General features: G+C 43.6%; 2 protein-coding genes across 2 annotated transcripts in view; one reads left to right on the forward strand and one right to left on the reverse strand.

Annotated features, from left to right (window-relative positions):
- Positions 1–1,086: 1,086 nt before the first annotated feature.
- Positions 1,087–3,668, reverse strand: LOC147061363 (sorting nexin-21-like). Its single transcript, XM_085919631.1, is given in 6 exon segments — positions 1,087–1,664; positions 1,666–1,846; positions 2,644–2,809; positions 2,891–3,032; positions 3,098–3,225; positions 3,286–3,668. Coding segments are annotated over 6 exon segments (1,107 nt in total). The 5' UTR covers positions 3,551–3,668; the 3' UTR covers positions 1,087–1,439.
- A 4,919-nt stretch (positions 3,669–8,587) lies between these two features.
- Positions 8,588–17,006, forward strand: part of LOC147061364 (deoxyribonuclease-1-like 1) — a 43,716-nt gene continuing 35,297 nt past the window's right edge. The window contains exon 1 of the mRNA XM_085924426.1: positions 8,588–8,872. The gene's annotated coding sequence lies outside the window, so the exon portion shown is untranslated. The remainder of the gene's footprint in view (positions 8,873–17,006) is intronic.

The following is a 17,006-nucleotide window of genomic DNA, read 5'->3' on the forward strand; positions in this document are numbered from 1 at the left end:
ATCCCTCAACAAACAACCCCGTCTTATGCTCACCATAGACAACTCCTTGGTTTCCCCCTCACCTCAGGCTAAGAGTCTGGGTGTCGTCCTTGACACCACCCTATCATTTTGCACCCACATCAATAACGTCATCCGTTCGTACTCCTTCCACATCTGTAACAAAAACCGCCTCCGTCCATCACTCACTCCGAACAGCACTGCTATCCTGGTCCACTCCCTCGTTACCTCCCATCTGGATTATTGTAACTCCATCCTTGTTGGCCTGCCTCACAAACTCCTCCATAAACTGCAATTGGTTCAAAATGCTGCTGCCCGCATCATCGCCAGAACGCCTGTCCATCATCACATCACTCCTGTTCTGCTCCAACTTCACTGGCTTCCTATAAAACACCGCATTAACTATAAAATCCTCCTCTACACATATAAGGCCATCCATAACCTCGCCCCGTCATACCTGACTGACCTCCTCCACATTAACATTCCCACCCGGTCTCTTAGGTCTGCATCTTCTATTACCCTCACCGTCCCCCCATTCTGTCTGTCCACTATGGGAGCTAGAGCCTTCACCTGCTCTGCCCCACGTCTCTGGAACTCTCTCCCCCCTGACATTCGAAACATCGACTCCATTCTAGTTTGCATCCCACCTAAAAACCCACCTTTTTAAGCAAGCATATACTTGACCCCCCATTCTGCTGCATATGTTTCCTTACTTTTGTTTTTATATTTGATTGTGTATGTTATTTTATCTGTGAACGGCGTCCTTGAGTGCCTTGAAAGGCGCCTTACAAATAAAATGTATTATTATTATTATTATTATTAAGCTGAAATTGCCAAAATCAATGTACCGTATTTTGGGGACTAAAAGTCGCTCGAAATATAGGTCGCATTAGCCAGAAAATGCACACTAATGTGAAAAAAAAACACATATATAAGTTGCTCCGGAGTATAAGTCGCGTTATGGGGGAAATTTATTCGACAAAATCCAACACCAAGAACAGACATGAACGAGCAACAACAGGCTAAACGATAGGTATGCTAACGTGACATACCGTATTTTGCTGTAATTTGAATTTTAAGTGACGTCAGTGGCGCGGCGGTTGATTACATAAAGGACAAAGATTCGATCACGGGATGACAAAGATGACGAAGGGCCCCACGTACTCCCGGCATCATTAGCGGCTTTGTTTGTAAGTGACACGGAGGACGAAGAGTTTGAAGGATTTAATGATTTGGAGTGACACAGAAGGTTTGAAAAACTATTATGGCTTTTACGCATGCCCGGTCCTACTCTACGGAGCTCTCTTTCACCATGGATGGAAGTCGGGGGCCGGCGCTCGGCCGGGTGGCTGTCCGGGGACGGTGGATGGGGCTCGGACATGGCTTTTACGCACGCCTGGTCCTATTCTATGGAGCTCTCTTCCACCTCCGTGGCTGGAAGTTCAGTAGTTGTTGGCTCGTCGCACTCTTGTTTTGTTAAATAAAGAGCCGTTTACCACCTTGACGGTTGGTTGACTGTTCAGCCCTGCCCCTTGCTCATCAAGCTTGTGGAGAAGCTGTTCCCATCGCCGCTTGTTTTGTCCCGTCTGCCACAACAGGCGCACCGCGGCCTGTAACAATGACGTCAGCACTGGGTGTGGCCTGTCCACATTTGTCCTCTCTGGGGGGGATCAGGAGGGCATGGTCACATTGATCCCAGGCTTCTTCCAGCTGCTCCACTTCTTGGAAGCAGCAGCACAGCCCCACAAGAGTGAAGAGCCAATGAAGAGGATCTAGAGGACTGCCCAATTTGTCTTGCAGCCTCTTGGCATTAAGCAACGGTCCCAGAGCGTGCTGGTAGCAGTCGACACTGGACACAAAACAATGTTGTCATTCAAACATTTAATCCAACAGAATTTATTTCATTGAATTATGTACCTTAAATCCACAGAATGACACTTGTTACATCTAATTTGTATGTCATTTCAAATTGCATAACCCCTCATAACCCCCTTAGCAACACTGTCAGTTCTTATCTCCTCGCTGTTCATCAAAAACTAACTTATGGTCGATCTTGGCACTTTGTTTTCTGATGCCAAGTCCGTCACATAAACGAACGCCTCTTTCCTACTTTTTTATGATCGGCTTTTTCAGCTGCGTTGTTGTCCTCGCCACTTTGCTCTTTTTCTTTTCTACTGCGTCTTTCTTTGGAGCCATGTTTATTCTCTCATACAGTGCGCCTCACTGTGGTCAACAATCCGCCAAACGTCAACCAAGACTGACTAGTGGCAGGTGGAGCGAACTACGTATATTTTGTTTACAATAGCCGCGCGAGTCGGGTTGGTTTCCGAAGCTTTGTTCGAGAACCAGGACAAAGATTTCCTTCGACTGTACTCTCAAATGTATTATTTACTTTGTAATACTGCTTTGCCATTTTTGTCATTCTAAACATTTTTCCATTTCGTTCTTTTATTGGAATGATGAACTGCTAAAACCATGAATCTGTCCTGTCATATAGGAACCTATTTTGTCAAAATATTTCCAATTGGTCCTACAACAGTTCATGATTAATTGAATAAACAATTCTAAAAAATATTTGATAGTGACAGCCCTAATGTTTGCTATTATTAGCTTTTCCGCCTTGAGGAGTAGGAAGTGAGCGATAACCTGACAAGCAGTTGTCCAGTCTGGAGGTCTGTCAGGTAGAAGAAGCATCACACACAGGGCAGTTCCCTGAGGCCTGGAAGGGAGCACAGATGCGTCAGGTACTGTTCAAAAGCCCGGCTTCGCCTGGCAATGGTCTCGGCCGTGAAGTTCTTGCGCAGCTTCTTCCCTGAAGAAGTAAAAGGAAACCGGTCACAAAGCCAACCAGAAAGCACCCCACCCACACATCCCTGGCAGAATTTGCGCTCACGCGGAAAACACACACTCTCCATCTGGTCTCCATGGTGATGGAGCAGGGTGGCGTGCAGCCACAGAAAATCGGAGTAACGACGGCCGATGACAGCCGGTGTCTTGACACTGTCACGTGTCTGGATGACGTGGATGGTGCACAACTGGCAGAAGGTTAGACACTGCCATCAGTGCGAGGCCCAAGAGCTTACTTCACTTTTCAATTTACCACATACTTCAAGGACATGTCTTGGACCACTGTAGCATTTGTCAACTCAAACAACAAAATGTCTGCCTGGCCAGTTCCTGCCCTAATCCCGTGCAAGTTGGAAGGTGCAGGGGAAACAGGACTGGCATCTTTGGAGACAAAAGAAAACCGTTCTGCTTCTGCTGAGGTATTCTGTCATGTCACCTCACCTCTGCTGCTTAGCCCATCTTTCAGTGACTTGTCCAGGAAGTCCAAGTCACTGTCCAAGCCCGACCCCTCCCCTTCCTCTTCATCCTGCACTGCTCCATTGCAGGTGAAAGACAGAGTGCCAATAAGTCATTCTGCCACGGACTCATCTTCCTCTTCTAATTCCACCTCGCAGCTATCCTCCATCCGCTCCAGCGGCTCAGGCCCCGGGACCTCGCCATCTTTCAAGAGGGAGCGCTTCAAACGACTCAGGAGCCCCGACACCATAGTGGCACCTGGATAAGTTTACAGTTTTGTATGTCACTGATAGTTGTTCCATCCAAACAACATCTTTTGGAGGCTATTCTGATATCCTGCAGAGAATGTGCAAAAACTCATCAATTCAAGGAATGCAAGATTGAGAAGCTGCTATCAAATACAGTAAGTAAATCCTTGTGGCCTCCATCTCGCTCTTCCTCTGTCTGTGTCAATCGGTCTCTCGCTCTCTCTCGGTCTCTTGCTCGCTCGCTCTCGTTCTCTCTCGCTCTCTATCGCATGTAATCCACTCTCACAAGAAACTTTGATAATAAATTTAAAAATGCGAATCCAAATTAAATATTTGCCTTCAGAGGGATCCATTTTAGAATGCATTTTCTTCACCAAAATGGAATTCTTTCATGAATGACACAAAACAAGCTAATTCAAAAAATTAATACCATAAATCTAACTTCATTTGGAGAAACAAACCTCATTATTTTGGAAAAGGTCAAATGGTTAAAAAAATAAATAAAAGATGGCGACCTAAAGTGTATAGATTGCGACTAATCAATAGAACTCTAAATTATTTTGTTCAAATTTTGCCTCAGTAACCCTAACTCAATATCCATCCATCCATCCATCCATCCATCCATCCATCCATCCATCCATCCATCCATCCATCCATCCATCCATCCATCCATCCATCCATCCATCCATCCATATTCATTCATCTATCCATCAATTCATTCATTCATTCATTCATTCATTTTCGGCTGGTGCTGGCTCGCTTTTGAACGGTTCGTTCAAAAGAACGTATCTTTTCAGTGAACGAGAGTGAACGAATCACTTCCTAAAGTGATTCGTTCTTTTTTCAGTTCATATGACTTCAACCAGTAGGTGTCGGTGATGCCAATTGAAGCTGGTGCAACCTCGCCGTAAAACAAAACGAAGAAGAAAATGACGTAACCGCCCGTTAACGAACGAGTCGTGAATTGCATTTCCCGTTCACCAACGAACGAATCTGTGAGTGAACGAATCACTGAGTGAGTGATTCGTATTTCCAGTTCATCGTGAGAACAGATCAGTGAGGGAACGAATCCTCACTACTTTCCCGTTCACGAACGAATCAATGGGTGAACTGCCTTCCCCTGCATCAACGGATCATTTGTTGAACAATTCGTTTGAACGAATATTGTGAGTGAACTGATTCTAAAGATTCTGTTCACCGAAAAGAACTGGAATTCACATCACTCATCCCAGCGGTCATCGGGCAGTGGTTGGGGCCACCCTGGACTGGTTGCAAGCCAATCGAGAGCACACAGAGATGAACAACCATTCGTACTCGCACTTACACCTAGGGACAATTTGGGGTGCTCAGTCGGCCTACCATGCCTGTTTTTGAAAAACCTACTTACAATATAAAGAGGAACATGGTCACGCCCCCCTCCTCTTCTCTCATGTTTTAGTGGGAGTCACAACTGGGACCGATCACAATTTGTGCAGTCAAAATCATGTTAAATACTAAAGGAATATAAGAGTTTGATCTTAAAGTAGTTCATTAGACATCTTGTGTATGAGAGTATGAATCTGTAAAGTGCTGAGTGTGTGACGATGGAGACAAAACAAGATATGTGGGCAAGGATGTGCACGAATGAAATGTTCCAGATTAAACAATGACGCAGGAGCAGCAAGGAGTACAAGATGACCCAGGGGCAGCGGGTAGATAACAACTAGGGGACCCTGTATGGAAAACTACAACCAGGAGGAGCGAGCAAATGATTCTGCAGAAGAAGAAAGACCAATAAGAGCAAGCTAAAGTTAAATGCAGTGTACACATAGCCAATAGAATAATGACAGAATGCCTTTGTTTATGTGCCATTTGCATATTGTGTAGTATAATTAATGGCTGGGCAACTCGGAAGTAGAGTACGTCTGCTGGTGGCAACAGAGGCGTACAGAGGTGTATTGAGAGGGACCCGAGACCCAGGTGATGGATTAGATTTGTGTGTTAGGAATAAATCCACTCGTGTGTGAAAATGCCAGCTTCCTGATACCTTTCTATTGCAGAACGAGCGCGCATATTGTTGGATGAGTGGCAGTTGGGTAAGGTCACAAATTGGAGTCAGATTAGTAACTCGCGTTCAAGTTAAATTAGAAATAAATTCCAACAATACATTGCTAATAATGTAAAAAAGCAGGGATCAACCAGCTCCCAAAATGTATGTGGACATCTATCTCTACTTAGGCCCACTTCAACTTTTGAAAACATTCCAAAAAATCATTCATTTTCATTGCTGACCTAAAAGAGCAAGAAATGAGGTGCCTGCTTGCAGTTTAAGTGCCGTTTCTGTGACATCTGTCTCTTTTCTTTCATCAAGATAAGGAAACACAATGAATTGAAAGACTTTTCATGAGATGGATTGTTCATTGATTGTTCTGTATTACATTTAAATCCGGGCATCATGGCTCAGTGGTGAGCCACTATCACTCAATAGTTGTTGTTTTTTTTAAACCAAATTACCAGCAGGGAAATATTCAATTAAGAATAAACTGTTGTTACAAATAAGCAACATTTAGTTGCTTCGACCATGTCGAAGTGTTCTTGAGCAAGACACTGAACCCCAATTTACTTTCAGTATGAATGTGTATGTGAATGGGTGAATATGAGCCATTTTAAAGCGCTCTGGCCACCATGTGGTGTAGATAAAGCGCTACATTCCATTTACCATGACCATTTAAATCTGTAAGGCTTATTTTGACTTCCCTTGAAGTACTCCTAGAGCCGCCGTTTCGAAAATTAGGTGCTTTTGGCTGCCACACTCGGCTGGACAGTGGGCCTAAACGTTTGAAGTTTCCAAGTCCAACTATTGCGTAAGCCGTGTACTCTTAAAGTTCGCTTATGATAAGAATAACGAGATGGAGAGAGCTTGTACAAGTCGACTCTGTGTTTACTTTTCAGTTAGCCTTCAGTTCGTGAGCCCATACCAACAGGTCCTTGTAGCAACAGAACATTCCAGAACATCTTCCCCTTTTAGTAAGAAATATCCCCAATACCAAGGCATCCGATTTCAAAGAATTACCCCAAATATGATATCCAACCATTTCAGAATATTCAACATCTTTAAACATAAATCTTAACTCAGAATTTTCTTTTTTTTTTCCCTCTAATGAACGTAGAATCTCACCAAACAAATAAGTGGAGTAATAGTTGGTTCTTTATTTGCAAGATCTTGGGTTGATTTACGGCAGTCAGTACACGAGGTCAGACTCCGGATTAGAAGTTTTTATACTGTCCGCAAGCAGGAATACGGAAGGGAAGAAAAGGGAGGGGAAAAGAAGGAAAAACACATCCTCATAAAGCAGACATTTGTTCTGTTATCGCCTGAATGTCTTGTTATCTATTGGATGTTTTATATCTATGTGTCATGACGTTAATGAGCTCTGCCTTATGTGTAATGGAAAAGTTACCAAGCTGTCTTTGCTGTGTCAGTGTTCTGATTGAATACATAAATTAAGAAGAGTATTTAGACATTGCTTTTGCTCCCTCTTCACCTTTCACCTTTTTTTTTCATTAAACGGTCATTAATCCCCCCTCCCCCCTAGTCTCTTCCAGATCCAGTCTAACTGGAGGGCGTGATGCTCTGCCAGAGGTCACATAGGGTGCCTTGGTGTTATCAAAATGTCAGTCACCCCTAGTCTCTCTGGCACCACGAGCCGGTTGGTGTGCGTGTGTCCCTGTATTACCTTATTACCTACGGCTGAAGACGTCCTACAACTGTCTCCGCTCAGGCTACTTTAAAATGGGCAACCTCAATGTAGCGTGAGAAGAAGTCCACAATCACAAGATAATTTTGTTTCTCCCAGAAGAACAAGTCCATAGTGACTGCCAGGGTCCTTCCTGCACTGGGGTAGTAACCAAGGGCTCTCTGTGCTCTGCCCTGTATTGAGAACATCTATCACACTTTTCCACCAGCTGTCTGATAATGTACTGACAGTCCTGGCCACCAGACTGGCTGGCGTGCTCTTGCTCTAACACTTGACAATTCCCTGATGTCCAACGTGTAGGTCATTCAGCACGTCCTTTCTCATACAATGTGGAATTAGAATTCTCTGACCACGCAGCAGTAGCTCACCTGCCAGTGTTAGGTTCTCTCTTTCTTTTCTGGACTTGTTTCACTGTCAATGTCTTCTTGTGTGAATATGTGTTCGACAGGAGCTCTGGAGAACGTGTCTGCCATTATTAAGCGCTTACCAGGCACGTGTACGATCTCATACGTGAATCTCATTAGTCTCATCCGAAACCTTAGGATTCAGGGTGGGAGCTCATCCAGTGCTTTGCTACTCAGTGTCGGCACCAGTCGATCTGTGCGTAATTTTTCCCGGAGCTCGACAGACCTCTAGAGATAAAAACGACTGGTTTCCATGTTCCATCTTTCTGTCGCTGTGTCATCACCCTTCCGATACCGTAGGACGAGGCATCAGCGGAAACTCACGTCTCTGCTGTAGATGAATATGGGGCTCACACCCGCGGGGAAATAAGATCCTTTTTCAGTCTATCAAAAGCCTCTTTTTGTGGAGTTTCCCAAATCCATTCCTTTTTTCCGCACAACAGGTCTATGATTGGGCGAGTGTACGAAGCCGGATGAGGCAAGAACTTTCCTACGTATTGGGCCATTCCCATCAGTCTTCTCACACCCTCGACATCGGTCGGCTCGGGCATCTCCAAGATTGCTCTGACCTTAGCTGGATCCGGGACCACTCCGTCTGCTGTGATGCGGTGGCCTAGGAACATGATGCTGGTTTTTGCAAACTCGCACTTTTCACTGTTTAGTGTTAGACCTTCCGCCTGCAATGTCTTCAGGACCTTGTGTAACCTCTCATTATGTTGCTGTATGTTCTTTGCTCAATCTGTCGCCAAATAAGCCCTTGAATCACGACAGATTATTTTAATGACGTGAAATTTAGGGCTGAAATCAGCGTGTACCTTTAAGACCATTTGCATTTTTGTCCAGATTGTGCCAGTACCCAAAAACACACTCACGCTGGTGCACGCGCACACGCACGCGCGTACACACGCACATAGAAACACACACACACAGACACACACACTTCGCTGTCAGAATTTTTGTTTTTTCCGACAGGCTATGAATGCAGCATACTTGGGGGTTGTTCCACCGTTGAGGAAGGTGTGAGCAGGTAGAGACCGGTTCAGAGAGCGAGAGAGCGAGAGAGAGAGAGCGAGAGAGAGAGAGAGCGAGAGAGCGAGAGAGAGAGAGAGAAACCCCACCCTGCCAAGTCTTCCCTTCACTTGCATGACTCGTCATAAAAATCAACACTAAACTTTGGGCTCAGGTAAGAACATTCGGAACTGAGCAAACTCAAGAACTAAAGAGCTTTGGTCCCCCCACAGGTGTCGCGATAATTGATGTTAATTGTACCCGCTTTCTTTGATACAAACGGGCGTGTACATTTCTATAAAAACACTTATTTGAGCAAATACACTCAAATATTCTCTGTTTTGTGAAGCAACAAGGGCGTCCAGACAATTTGTCGTTAAATTCTGTGTTTCTGTTAATTGAAGTTTATTTAACAAATCCAGATTTGCTGGTGCGACCTGGCCAGAACGCAGACAATAAATAACTCAACTAAATAGCAGCAACGAGTTATATTGGCTAGCAGTTGTTTGTGGCTTACGCAGTTAAAAGTCATTCAAATGACCGAAAAATAACAGCTGAAAATGTAGTAACTTTCTATGAGCTTAAGATGTGACTAATGTGAACGTTGAACGTCACTTAACTGGTTCTGCTGCCTCCTTGTCAATGTTGAGCTCGCTCGATCGTCGATCTTTGCCGCCCACAAGCCCCAACACGCAAACGCCGTGATTCCCCATATATTTTGTATCAACGTTTCTTTCTTTCTCCTGTTTCTCTCCAAGGGGTCAATACGATGAAAAGTGGGTCACTAGAAAAGTGGGTGGGTCTCTCAATTCCCCCTTCTTTTTTTGTTCGGGCCAAGCAGCTGCTGCTGTGAAGTTGCTAGTTTGTTTTGTAGAAATTGTTATTATTATTATTATTGTAAAGTTGTTTTTGTTGTTGTTGTTGTTATTAATCTTATTATCCATCCATGAATGAACCGCTTATCCTCATGAGGTTCACGAGTGTTATGGAGCCTATCCCAGCTGATTTCGGGCAGTAGGCAGGGGTCACTGGTTGCCAGTCACTTGTAGGGCACATATAGACAACTAAACAGTCACACTCGCACCTACGTGGCGAAGTCAATCGGCCTACTATGCATGTTGTTGGAATTTGGGAGGAAACCGGAGTACACCATGCAGGCTCGGGGAAGGTTGGAGCTGGAATTGAACATGCACCTCTGAGCTGTGAGGCGGCGTGTTAACTAATGTGTCACCGTGGCACCCTATTATTATTATTATTATCATCATTATTATTATTATTATTATCAAGGCCTGAGCAGTGAGTGCTGCTATGTCTCTAATGATTTTGTAGAAATGTTCATTATTGTTAAGGCACGTGTAGAAACGTGAGATGTACAGAAAAGTTCATTGTAGCAAGAGTCTAAAACAGGAGTGCCCAATCAGTCAATTGTGGACTAGTTGATCGTGAGGGGTGCAAGGGAAACAAAAAAATAGACTTTTGGGTGCATAGCCATGTTATCAATATTAAATATGTTTGTGCGTGACCATATTCATTCAGTCTCATGTCGACAAAAATGTATTTAACTAAAAAAAGGAAAAAAGTAGGTTACCTTAAACTTACAGACGTGCGTCACCAGAAGTTCTTACCGGTTAGCAGTTTGTAATTAAGTTTGGAGAATTTAAAATGAGGGGATTTGATTAGCATGCCTCCTGAATGCCTCCTTGGTGAGGCGTTCCAGGCATGTCCCACCAGCAGGAGATCACCAAGATCCCTGGGATCCCTCTGGAAGAAGTGACTTGGGAGACAGAAATTTGGGCTCTCCTGCTGAAGCTGCTGCCTCTGCAACCTGACTGATAATAAGGATAAGATATTTCTTTGTTCCACATGTGAAAATTCCAGAATACAGCAGCCTTCATTGAAGAAAATTAAGAAGAACAAACAGGAGGTCAAGAGGAAGACCAAAGAGGAGATTTATGGATGAAGTGAAAGAAGACATGAAGTTAGCTGGGATGAGAGAAGAGGATGCACGGGATAGGGGGAGATGGAAACAGATGGTTTGCCATAGCGCCTCCTGAGGGGAAAAGCCGAAAGGAAAAGAAGGAGAAGAACAAACAGGAGATAAAAACAACAGAGCCGCTGTAAGGGCTGGCGCTCTTCCAGCGCCAGAAGAAAAAAACAAAACAAAGTGCTTTACAAAAACATATTGCATAAACTAACAATATAACAGAAAATATCACATAAAATAGTGGCAATAATACAAACATAACTATTCCTCCATAAGCCTTGTTGTGTGAAGCAGTTATAGATGAGATTCATAGTCTCTTTTCACCAGTGGATCAAATGTGTCTTCAACTGTTAAATCTGAACAGTAAACAATTAGAATCAGAATCGCCTTTATTGTCGTTGCACACAGTACATCGAAATTTGAGTGCTGTTCCCTTTGGTGCAAAAAACAAATGAAATAAAAGAGCATTCATTCATTAAATTAACTGTAACATCCAGATCGAGCCAGCAATCAGAGCTGTTGAGATATATCTTGAAGGCGAAAAAATCCACTCTTTTTAAATAACCAATTGACTAATAGAGTCTTATACGTATCCCTTTGTAAAGTTCCAATGTGCTCGTTGGGAGGGTGCACGAATCAACACACACTCGTCTATCGCATCAGTGACACAATCAAAGTATTTATTCCTACCAAAGTGGTCTAATAACAGCAAGCCAATTCTCTGAGCAGAGCTACAGGTCACATCCGTCCCTAGCCGCGAAGGTAGCGATGTAGAGTGACAACGAGTGCATTTCCCTGAACTAGACTTTATACACCACATTTCATCAAAAGGGTGGGCCTTGCTGTTTGTGTGTCTATGTGTTGTTGGCCGCCATGTTGATAATTGTGTTTCAGCCCGGTCCTGCTGTGGCAATAATTGAGGAGGGATTGTGTCCGCCCTTCATGAGGCTGATGTTTCACAGAGGAGGATAATTGGTGCATGGTTTGATGTCCTTCAGCTGGACTGTCAAAAAGAAGTTGTCTTAATTGGTGCCTGGTTTGAGGTCCTTCAGTTGGCCTGCCAACAAAAAAGTTGTATTGTCCTCTCCGTAAGTTTGATGTCTGCCGTGGAGGTTTCCCGCCGCCGCAGCGCCACCTGAGGTCACGCTAGCCTCTCCAGACCTTCTCAGTGAATGCAAATGAAAAGTATGTAATTATTACAGTACAACATATGGTTAGCATAAATGTAAATTCCTACAATCTGCATTATTTTGTCTATTCTTGTTGAAAGCTTGTTTGTTTGATCTGCAATGCAATGATGGCATTGGCAAAGAGAGGCAATCTCAAGAACAGGGAGCGGTATTTTAAAACGGTACATGTGAGCTACGATTGTGACGTTTGTGCACTTAATATGCGACAAAAGTGCTTCCTGACCAGGGGTGCAACAGTACACGGTAAAATATTACACCAGTCATTCCACTCTGCACGGGACAATACGCCCGAATGGACAGTGGGTTTTTGGTACTTGATTTTACATGGATGCATTCATAGGCTACAGTGTGCCTGTCCGAGCGAGCTGGTGAAAAGCTCTCCCGCCGCAAAGTCATGTCCAATCGGTGTTGTGCTTAGACCGGAATGCTCTTGTGCTGTTGTAACTGTAGGCAGCCATTTTGGCCCGGTCGATGCAGCCATAGTTGCCACATCCGTGAGAAACGAAGATAACATGAACACAACTCTTTATTTTCATTCCTTGTAAAAATTATTGTTAATTGGGTTGTATTCATACCAGAAAGGTCCTTTAGTCCGCTTTGTCTGGTTCGAACCAAAAGCGGACTTCATTTTTGTTTTTGTTTGGTGCAATTCCTATTAAGACATTTTGTACATTTTGCAAGTCAAGTATACACATCCACGCTTGTGCTCCCATTGGACAGCAATGACCAGGGCACAGACCCGGAAATGGAGGAAAACATGCGAGTCCTACGCGTTGCATTCCTCCTCTACATACCGTAATTTTCGGACTGTAAGTTGCGTTTTTTGTCATAGTTTGGGTGGGGGTGGGGGGGGCGACTTACACTCAGGAGCGACTTATATGTAATTTTTTTTTTCACAAATTTTCAAAATTCAAAAATCTGCGATGTAGTGAAACCGCGATAAACGAACCGCGATGTAGCAAGGGATTACTGTCATTTGAACTGCAAGTGACGTCACCCGTGCCGCGCGGCGGTTGTTTACATAAAGGGCAAAAGATTCGATCACGGGATGACGAAGATGACGAAGGGCCCCACTTACTACCGGCATCATGAGCGGCTTTGTTTGTAAGTGACACGGAAGACGAAGAGTTTGAAGGATTTAATGATTTGGAGTGACACAGAAGGTTTGGAAAACTATTATGGCTTTTACGCACGCCCGGTCCTTCTCGACGGGAGCTCTCTTTCACCTCCATGGATGGAAGTCGGGGGCCGGCGCTCGGCCGGGTAGCTGTCCGGGGACGGTGGATGGGGCTCGGACATGGCTTTTACGCACGCCCGGTCCTATTTATGGAGCTCTCTTCCACCTCCGTGGCTGGAAGTTCAGTAGAACTCTTGTTTTGTTAAATAAAGAGCCGTTTACCAAACCCACGTCTTTCCTGGTACTTTGTTAACGCTACAATATAGTTATATACTAGATCTCTGCAGCGCACGCGCGGCGTTGTTGACATAAAGGAGGAATTTGATCGATGGATTTAATGATTTGGAGTGACACAGATGGTTTGATAATGTTGTAATATGATAGTTATTTGAAATATACTTTATATATCGTTATATGGGTCTGTGGAATAATTAGAAATGCAACTTACAACGGATCCGACGTCAGCATATGCGGCATTGTTTACATAAAGCAAGATCGATGGATTTAATGAATTGGAGCGACACAGATGGTTTTATAAACGTGTTATTTATGTAATACTTCCTTGAATAACTCTGAATGTTATGTCAGGCCCGTTGTCAGCTTCTCGTTTGTATATATGTCACGTTCGCGTACCGTATCGTTTAGCCTGTTGTTGCTGGTTCATGTCTGTTTTTGGTGTTGGATTTTGACAAATAAATTTGCCCCAAAAGTGCGACTTATACTCCGGTGCGACTTATATATGTTTGTTTTTTTTCACTTTATTTTGCATTTTACGGCTGGTGCGACTTTTACTCCGGAGCGACTTATAGTCCGAAAATTACGGTATTTGTGCTGTTGCTTCAGATCTACTCTGTTTGTATTCACACCTGAAGTGAACCGCACCAGAGTTTGTTTGGAAGCAAACCGAGATCACTTTAAAAAGTACGTTTCTTTAATCCGCACCAGGATTCGTTTGCATGTATTCACACCTGCACAAAAGGTCTGGACTAGCGTTACAATCGAACTCTGGTCCATTTAAAGTGGACCAAACAGTTAGGTCTGAATACACCCTTAATGTCGTTTGGCAAATCAGCTCATTAACGCAAGATCGTAGGCTGAAGTGAGGAACATAGTGACAAAAATATCGAATGAAAAAAAATCTCCAAATTTATTGGTCGTGCATGCGCGAGTAGATGAAAATATTACTTGGACTTTCTCGGATTTTGGTGGCAAAATTTGAGCAAATGTCTGGAGCCCTGATAGATGAGTTTGGGCATTTTGTTTTTGGAAAAAATGCGTGTAAATGTTGCCAGAGATAAGTTTACAATTTTTTGTTTTTGTTTTTTTTTTTGTTTTTTTTTTGCTCGTTCCAAAAGTGCAGCCACTATTTTGCCCTTTTTCTTCTCCCAAACACAGGAGAGACCAGAAGCATGCCCGTTAAACTCATGTCTCTCACTCTTAAAAACATGGCTTATTTTACTGTAGCTACACAACTGGCAATAGCTAGTGTATCTCACACACACAGAAGACAGAGAAAGCCAACATGCATCCGACGATCATGCAATAACCCTTTCAAATTTTAAAAGTGTGTCCCTCGAAAGGCTTTCACAATTAGTTAGTGCGGCTAAACAAACAACATGTTTACTTGACCCGCTTCCAACCAAACTATTTAAAGAATTATTTCAAATCTTAGGACCGTCCGTTTCAAATATAATTAATCTGTCTATCTCCTCTGGGATAGTGCCAACAGCCTTTAAAACCGCCATTATTAAACCGCTACTTAAGCGACCAAATCTTGACCCGGACTGTCTCAGTAACTATAGGCCAGTTTCAAATCTCCCATTCATAGCAAAACTGCTTGAAAAAGTAGTAGCGCAGCAGCTTATTGATTACATGGTCGCTAATAATCGATATGAATCTTTTCAGTCTGGGTTTAGAGCTAATCATTCCACTGAGACAGCACTTGCTAAAGTGACTAATGATCTCCTCTTAGCTATGGATTCAAATACTTCATCGGTATTGTTACTACTCGATCTTAGTGCTGCTTTCGACACTGTTGACTTCAATATTTTACTAGAGCGTCTTAAAGGTAGTGTCGGTATTTCGGGGTCAGCACTAGGCTGGTTTCATTCGTATCTATCGGACAGGACGCACCGTGTGGTCCATGGCAATGCGTCCTCTGAGCTCTATAAAGTTACGTGTGGTGTCCCTCAGGGATCGGTACTAGGACCAATTCTATTTAATATTTATATGACTCCGCTTGGGAACATAATACGTAAATATAATATTAGCTTTCAATGTTACGCGGATGACACCCAATTATATATGCCATTATCAATGACAGATCCGTGGGACTGTTGTAATCTTGAGGCATGCCTTGCGGAGATCAAGCAATGGATGTCTCTCAACTTCCTTCGTCTGAACCCAGATAAAACTGAAATGTTGATAATTGGTCCAGCTCGTTATCAACATCTATTTAAGGAAACCGCTATAACTCTAGATAACCGTACTATCACTCAGAGTGATACTGTAACTAATCTCGGGGTAATATTTGACCAAACGCTCTCCTTTCAAAAGCACATTAAGAATATAACCAGAATAGCATTTTTTCACCTTCGTAATATTGCTAAGATTCGCCCAATCCTCTCGACCGGTGATGCCGAAATTATTATACATGCATTCATCACGTCGCGCCTGGACTACTGTAATGCATTATTCTCTGGTCTTCCCAAGTCCAGCATCAAAAGTCTACAGTTAGTACAAAATGCTGCTGCAAGGCTGCTCTCACGGACAAGAAAATTTGATCACATTACCCCAATATTAGCCAATTTACACTGGCTCCCGGTCCATTTAAGATGTGACTTCAAGGTTCTTCTATTAACCTATAAATCATTGCATGGCTTAGCGCCTTCATATCTCGTCGACTTAGTTTTTCCTTATGTTCCGTCTCGTAACCTTCGTTCGCAAAACGCTAGTCTTTTAGTGACACCGAGGGCCAAGAAAATGTCTGCAGGGGCTAGAGCATTTTCTATTCGGGCTCCAGAGCTCTGGAATGCCCTGCCAATGGATATTAGAACTGCTACCTCAGTAGAAATATTTAAGACACGTTTAAAGACGTATTTTTATGATGTGGCCTTTAATTAACCTGTAGTAGCCGATTCGGCTGGAGTTTGTTTTTGCTCCCTCTCCCCGACCCCACTCCCCCCACCCCTCCCCGGCTGGGGAGGTGGTTAGGTGACACCCAAGCTGACGACGGCTATCTAGATTCTCGTGGACCAATTCAGCATGAGGGATCTGCAGCGGAATACCCTCCTAGAGGACACTGCCAGGACAATCGAAGGCACCTCCGACAGCTCTTCGCTTTGGCCTGGACATCCACTTTTTGATTTCCATATGATGTATTTTATGTGCCCTCTTTGCATCCATTGCAGCCTGGTGATCCTGAAAGGGGGATCCTTCCATCTGTGGTCCCTTCTCAAGGTTTCTCATTTTTCCCCTGGTAGGGGTTTTTGAGTTTTTCCTTGCCCTTTTGGGAGCCCAAGATCAGGGGATGCTTTGAGAATAATTGTCAATTGATTGTCTATGTGAAGCCCTTTGAGACTGCTTGTGATTTAGGGCTATACAAATAAACTTGACTTGACTTGACTTGACTTAACATAGAGGCAAGCACAAGCCAAGGAGTCGAGAAACAAAAGTTTGAAGAAGCACAGGTTTAGTGTAAATCTCCTGTGTGGGTAAACTTTGGTTTCGCCGTTGAATACGACGAGAGACTGAAAGCCGTCAACAGAAACGTTACTGTGCACAAACGATACTTGACGCATGTCCTGTACATGAAAGGAAACACGAGTAACAAAACCAAGCATCTCCAGCGTAATCATTGTGGAATAGTGCTTTCTAAGTACGAGATGGTTGAAAAGGTAACGCCATAGAAACAACTGTCCCTTCAGAACGTTAACACATTCTCTCTCGCTTTCGAATA

This window comes from Syngnathus leptorhynchus, chromosome 1, assembly GCF_054491065.1.
Source record: "Syngnathus leptorhynchus isolate UIUO chromosome 1, UIUO_Slep, whole genome shotgun sequence".
NCBI classification, from domain to species: Eukaryota; Metazoa; Chordata; class Actinopteri; order Syngnathiformes; family Syngnathidae; genus Syngnathus; species Syngnathus leptorhynchus.